Raw genomic sequence first — 7,025 nt, forward strand, 5'->3', positions numbered from 1 at the left:
TTCAGTTGGGGAAGGGGGGGAGATGGGGGTATTGTTCTTTTGCCTTTTATTAGTGTATGGGTTTATGTCAGCATCATTTGGGTAGGTCCTTTGCTTATGTATTTATTTATTTTTATTGATAATGCAAGAGATTAAGGGGTTGAACTTGGTTGGTTGCATTCTGTTGATTGCAGTGTGGCTTGTTTGTATGTGTGTGTGGCGGCGGTGGGTGGGGGGTAGGTTGTTGGGTCAGGTTAGCTGTATTGAGTTGTTTGCTGTTGGGGGACATGAATGCATGGGTTTTATGATGTCTATATTTGTGGGTTTGGGGATATGAAATAACAGTCATGTGAAACACACACCACGCCTTTGCAGTCTGACTTAGCACAGTGCCTGTTGCTTCTCAAGCTTGGGCTGCCATTCGCCCGGATTTTCCTGGACATGACTGGGATTTCAAATGGCGGAATTGACATCCAGGGCAAATTTCCAAAAGGTGGCACTTTGTCCTTTGCAGCCTGACTTAGGACGGTCCATGTTGCTTCTCGAGCAAAGCGGTGGCACAGAGGTGATGCACTTGAACTGGAATAGTGCTGTGTTGTCAGTCTTCAGAGTGCTTCTCTCCCTAGGTTTTATTATGTCTTCTCTCTCCGCCCCCTGCTTCTCATCCTCTTCTGCAGGGGTTATCTTGGGACAATGCACCGGAGGTCTCGATACCAGGGTCCCCCCATGTACCACATAGCTGGTTATGACACCCGTGGGCCACCACCCCATGTAATGAGAGGCGGACGAATGAGAGAACACAGTCTAGAGCCCTTGATGGATGTCCAAGGTAAGAGGTTTCAGGCTTAAATGAGAAAGATAATTGATTAAGAGGGTATAAATCACAGCACAGTAAGGGATTCATCAGCAGGGGCGATATATGAAACAAATAGCAGTGTAGTTAAAGAATACTATATCTCATACAATATACTGTGCAATAACAAATATAAATAATTATAAAGGGTATACCATGTTACAGAGGATCATATTGAAAAACACTTCCTAGTAACTTCCTGGCTAAGGAACCCTGTAAACTATAAACATACACAAAATCAAAGCACAAAGGGTCTTAAACCAGACTGGTGCAATCCATTTTTAGTTCCCCCATACTTTCCTTAAACTCAATGGAGATAGTAAAAGTAAAGCATAATGCTATCCATACTTTAAAAAATAAAACAAAAATTCATTAAAATAAAATGGAAATGTTTCCACCAGAAAAAGAAACGCTCTTATTCCTATTGTTATCTAATCCAACGTCTTAGCAGAGCAGCAAATTCTCTGGAGACATTTTGTTAATAATTGGATCTAAGCAGAATAAATGCCTGTTTGGAAGTGCCAAATTATAAAATATTGATGAATAAGAGACAGCATTTAAAGTGACAATTTTGATTGAGTTGCCTCTTGGAGATGAGGCCTTGCAAGATCTTAGGCAATGATTATTAAGTTCCTTAAACATTTTGCCCTGGGGAGGGTAGACCTTATGGGAGGACAAAGAGGTCTAAACATTTCCCCCTGTGCCATCACAATCAGCACCACTGCTTCCAAGGGTGCACGAGGAAATGCGTTTCTGCACTCTTACACCTATGGTAACTGAGAGAGCGGTTGCTGAACAGCTTGGTAGGTTTCTGGAGGAAACATCGGCTCTAGATCCATTTCAGACCAGTGTCCATCCTGGTTTCAGGACCGAGATGGCTCTGGTCACCCTAACAGTTGATCTCCGTAAACAACTGGACCGAGGCGGCTCAGGACTGCTGATTTGTCAGCAGCCTTTGACATGGTCAATCATGATCTTTTGGACCACCGCCTTGCCGACGTGGGGATTCAGGGCACAGGCCGACAATGGCTGCGCTCCTTCATCTCTGGTCGGGGACAGAGGGTGGCGCTAGGGAGGGAGATGTCGTCGTGCCATTCCTTGGTGTGTGGAGTGCCGCAGGGTGCAATCCTTTCCCCGATGCTTTTCAACATCTTTATGCGCCCCCTCGCCCAGATTGTCCAGAGCTTTGGGCTGGGTTGTCACCAATATGCTGATGACACTCAGCTCTATCTGCTGATGGACGGCCACCCCGACTCAGCCCCGGACACACTGACCAGATGTTTGGAGGCTGTGGCTGGATGGCTTTGTGGGAGCTAACTGAAATTAAATCCTTTGAAGACAGAGGTTCTCTGGCTGGGTTGGCCTTTAATTTGAATTAGCCTGATCCTCCATTCCCTTTTCCCTTTCCTTTTTCTATGAAGAAACCCTTCTGGGACACCACATTTAAACTCCTCCCTGCTCTCCTTGCTGGCCCTAGCAGGACCAACTTGGCCAGTTAGCCCTGGCAATCACTTGATGTTTTCTGAACTGGGTCCCCCCCCCCCAAAAAAAATGACCCTGAATTTTTTAATTTTATTGACATTGATGCTGCATTTACAGTATGTTGTATTTTATGCTGTTTTTAAAGTCACATTTTAATCAGTGTTTTATATTTGGCATTAGCCGCCCTGAGCCCAGTTTTTAAACTGGGAAGGGCAGGGTATAAATAAATTTTTATTATTATTATTATTATTATTATTATTATTATTATTATTATTATTGACTTCTTCTGTCTGAAAGGAGTCCACTTCTGTCTGAAATACATGGAGCTTCATTAAAGCTCCTCTGTTCCTGTAGTAGGTAGGCATTTTCACTGCACTGGCATGGGCTCCTTGCATGGTCTCAGGCAGGTAACTCCCAGCGCTGTTTTTGTAAGTGTATTTGTCTTCAATGCAGGTGGAAGAGGCATGGATGGCAGGGGCATGAAATATCGAGGCATGGACCGCAGAGAGATGGAAGAGAGGGACATGGCACCCCCTAGAGGCAGGGAGCCCAGGCGCATGAAGTATCGAGGCATGGAACCCAGAGAGATGGAAGAGTGGGACATGGCGCCCACTAGAGGCATGAGGCCCAGAGTAATGGAATATCAAGATATGGAGCCCAGAGAAATGGAAAACTGGGGCATGGAGCCCCCTAGAGGCATGAGGCCCAGAGGAATGGAATATCAAGGGATGGAGCCCAGAGAGATGAAAAACATGGGCATGCTGCCCCCTAGAGGCATGAGGCCCAGGTGCATGAAGTATCGATGCATGGACCGCAGAGAGATGGAAGAGAGGGACATGGCGCCCACTAGAGGCAGGGAGCCCAGACGCATGAAATATCGAGGCATGGAACCCAGAGAGATGGAAGAGTGGGACATGGAACCCCCTAGAGGCATGAGGCCCAGAGTAATGGAATATCAAGATATGGAGCCCAGAGAGATGGAAAACTTGGGCATGCTGCCCCCTAGAGGCATGGAGCCACCTAGAGGCATGAACTATCAAAGTACTCATGGAATAGATCCCAGAGCCATCAATTATCAAGGCATGGAGCCCAGAGGCTTAGAGCCAATGACTGGAGGAATTCAAGGTCCTGGACCTCTGAGCAGGGCAGCAACTTATCTGCAGGAACCTCAACAGGTATGTGGAGTAACTGTGTGCTGTATCATTTTCCCCAAGGGGTTCTTAGACACATTCTTGATGCCAGAACATGAACAGCCTCATAGGGTCATTCCAGACAATTGGTATAGCGATCTATTTCCCAATGGAGATGGGAGTGGGTAGGTGTCATTTTCATCATTATCGCCATCCTTTTTTGTTCCTGAGCAGCAGGGGGGGGGGCTACAGTGGTTGACCTATCACTTGGATGTGACTCTAGGATGGGAAACTTGTATCCCTCCAGGTGTTGCTGGACTCCAACTCTCATCAACTCCAGCCAGTTTGGCCAGTGATTACTGGGGGGGGGGTCGGTGTCACAGGTGTCCAACTCCTGCCCTGAAAGAAAAGGCAAACACTCTGGCAGGCCCTGCACCTTCAAAGCAGAAAACTGCTCACAGTGCAAAGGGTGAAATCCAGCAATGAGAGAGATCATTAGAGAGAGCCAAGTTCCTAGCTTTGAAAATTGTATCAGGGATTTCAGGCCAGCTGGCATGCACCCTTCTGCCTCTGTTGCCCAGTACTCTCCCAAACTTTCCCCAGCTGTCAACATACCTCTCCTTTATGTGATGTTGGCAGGAAAATCCATGAATTGGACAAAGGAGCAAGAGTGGCACTTTTGAAGTGGTAGTCAGAAGTTAAATTGCCTCCAGTGATGGGACAGTGGACCATGTCCCTGTGTGCTTTTCTAATCAAAGAACTGTCCTTTATTTTCCCCATGCTCGTCCCCCAGCTCTTAGTGTCCAGAAGTAGTGCAGCTAGTAGTGTCTGGAGCTATTTTCAGACACCATGTGAATGTTTTCCATGTAAACCACATGATTGAGGAGGGAGCAACAAACTTTCTGAAATCTCCCTTTGTGTTTACAGGTGTTCAGCATGCCTATAGCAGCAGAAGAAGTTGTAGGCATGCCAGGAGCAAGCGAGCAAGCAGCCGGCGAACCTGTGGTCTCCAATTCTGGCCAAAATGAAGAAAAACTTCAGGATAAAAATAAAGTAAGCCAAACAATGTTGCCTTCTTTGAGCTCTCTATTAAAGAGGCAAGCAGCGACAGTCTGCAGGATGGGGCGGCAGCGCTGACAGGTGAGGTCAGAACAGTGCAAAATGCACTGGTGGGGCCAATCCAGTGGTCCCACCAGTCCCCCACCTCATGGCCCCCTCCCTCCCAGTACTCCACAGTGGCACCAGTGACAGAAGGTCAGCTAAATGCTGCTGGCCAGTGCTGGGGACAATATCACTGGCAGTAGGGTTTCAGCAGCTACCCCAAAGCTCTGGAACGCGCTTTGCAGATCTTTTCAAACTAGCTTTTAGAGTGTAATATGCTGCCCCGATATTGGTGTGTGTATGTGTGTGTGTGTGTGTGTTGCTATGTAACTTGTGTACAGTAAACTATGATTTCTGAAATAAGAAAAGAAATATGAGCAGCAAGAATTTCACCACTGATTCCAATTAGAGTGCAGGTGATTTGGGGTCAGATCAAAGATCTATTTAGTCCAGTGTTCTGTTCTCACAGTGGCCAGCCAGGTGCCTATGGAAACTCCCCAAGCAGGAAAAGAAAGCTGTAGCACTCTCCCACTTACAATCCGGCAACTGAAACACAAAGTTAGGCTGCCTCTCATCCTGGAGGCAATATAGCCCTTCTTGCTTAGCTTGCCCCCTTCTTAACATGGGATTGAAATGGCCTGCTTGGGTCTCCTAGTAGTGCAGCAACTGCTAGCACGTTTGCAAAGGTAAGCAGGGTAAGTCTGGTTTCAATTGGGATGGGGGGCTGTGTGTTGAGATTGCGACCAGATGACCCTTGGGATCCTTTCCAGCTCTAGAATTCTGTGAATCTGTGAATCTCCAGTTCAGATGCAGTTGTCAGCATGGTTATTAATGCTATGGTTATGTGGGGGACAGAGGGAGAGAATAAGTTACAACGGTTTAATAGCCACTCTGAAAAATCCCAAAGAGATTACCGTCTTTTCTATTGAAAAAACATATTGGTCTGAATGCATCCTTATCAGTTTCTTTCATCTCTCCATAGGCTGAATGCATCGTACAATTCCTTCAGTTGACAGACGAGCAGATGGCTGTTTTTCCTCCAGAGGAAAGGCAGAGCATTTTGGAAATGAAAGTAGAGATACTGAATCACTTCAGCGACATCTTGGGGTAAGAGGGGAGCTGGGCTCCACAAAACATCCTAAGACTGTGCCAAGCCCAGCTTGGATGGTACTTGCTTCACAGTCTCACCCAGTCAATCATCTCATTAGCAAAGTCTGTGCTAGTTAATGTACTCCCATTGCCTTCTTTTTCCAATGGACAACCAGTTATACTAAAGGGCAGAATCCAGCACTTAGTTCTCCTGTTCAAACCCCCTTGAAATTAAGGCAGGTGTACAAACACCCCCATGCCCTCATCTTCAGCTGACCATTTCAGGGTCTTGGAACATTGCACCTTTGGGGGGGAAAGGTGGTGTCCACAGTCCCAGATTTCTATAAAGGGTCGGCAAAGAGGCACAGTTCTTTAATATGCCTCAACGTGTTTCTCTAGCGCTTCTAGAAGACCTTCCATATGAGGGAAACTATGCTGAAAACACCAAAGGAAAACAATGGTTGAATGGCAGACTTGGAAGAGTACTCAGGGGCATGCTCACTGGCAACTGCAGAGTTGCAAAAGATCTGATGGCAAGTGTAGCCAGCAGCCGGACATGGAGCAAGGCACCATTTCTTACTCCAAGCAGCTCCAAACTGATGCACGCCCAATCTTTAAACAGCAGCAAACTGCCTTCCAGGCTCAGGCACCACTCAGCACTCTTCATAGTCCCTAATTGGTCTTTCGCCCACAAAATCCCTCACAAATGTTCACCAACTTCTCTACAGTTTAGCTCTTGTTGCTTGTTTCATTAGTGCTCCATAGGTTGAACAGCTCTTTCTCTTTCTCCTTTCAGGGATTGGTCCATCTGAACTCAACGTTTAGGTGTTTCTCAGTAGCAGATTGGTGTGATGGGAGCCTAATCCATCTTGTTAATAGAATCCTTTGTTCTCTTTTGTTTTGAAAAATGTCTAACCAAATGGCATGTTGAAGGCAGCATAGAAAATGTATTTTATTCACATTATCTCTGAACCAGAGCAGTACTGAGGGAAGGAGGCTCCCTCCCTCTTCTTCCTCCCCTTGTTTATCTTACTACTTCCGTCATTTTGTTTACTTCCTTAAGTTTCAAATAAAAGTTGGGTTTGACTGAAACAGTATGGCTTGTTGTACATCTGTATTGTACTTGCTTCCCCAGTCACCTCATCCTCCCTTGTAGATAAAAGCTTAGCTTAGGTTCCCATGAAGTCATTCCCACACATTCTGTCTGTTGTGTCATCCCACTGCTGCCCAATTCTTTTTTCAAAGGCACTAGATTAAAATTCTCCTATGCTTATCTAACTACCAGAGCAAAAGCTGATCCAGACAAGGAACTCCTACAGCACTCCTGAAAAATGGGGCAGGATAGGACTGCTTTGTGCACTGCTGAGGAAAGTTTGTTCCATGACCACTGA

At 46.2% G+C, this 7,025-nt stretch overlaps 1 protein-coding gene across 1 annotated transcript; it reads left to right on the forward strand.

Annotated features, from left to right (window-relative positions):
- Positions 1 to 672: 672 nt before the first annotated feature.
- Positions 673 to 6,723, forward strand: LOC148686575 (uncharacterized). Its single transcript, XM_088665410.1, has 5 exons — positions 673 to 808; positions 2,768 to 3,489; positions 4,372 to 4,497; positions 5,528 to 5,652; positions 6,431 to 6,723. Exons 1-5 carry the CDS (start codon positions 673 to 675, stop codon positions 6,444 to 6,446), a joined length of 1,125 nt encoding a protein of 374 aa, XP_088521536.1. The 3' UTR covers positions 6,447 to 6,723.
- Positions 6,724 to 7,025: the final 302 nt, after the last annotated feature.

This window comes from Zootoca vivipara, chromosome Z2 (assembly GCF_965207765.1).
Source record: "Zootoca vivipara chromosome Z2, rZooViv2.hap1.1, whole genome shotgun sequence".
Classification (NCBI taxonomy): domain Eukaryota; kingdom Metazoa; phylum Chordata; class Lepidosauria; order Squamata; family Lacertidae; genus Zootoca; species Zootoca vivipara.

What these genes read in the sequence shown, in the direction of transcription:
- LOC148686575 (XM_088665410.1), top strand. Translation starts at nt 673, where the DNA reads ATGCACCGGAGGTCTCGATACCAGGGTCCCCCCATGTACCACATAGCT. An exon ending in GCCCTTGATGGATGTCCAAG is followed by an intron (nt 809 to 2,767) that starts GTAAGAGGTTTC and finishes TCTTCAATGCAG; the next exon opens with GTGGAAGAGGCATGGATGGC. An exon ending in ATCTGCAGGAACCTCAACAG is followed by an intron (nt 3,490 to 4,371) that starts GTATGTGGAGTA and finishes TTGTGTTTACAG; the next exon opens with GTGTTCAGCATGCCTATAGC.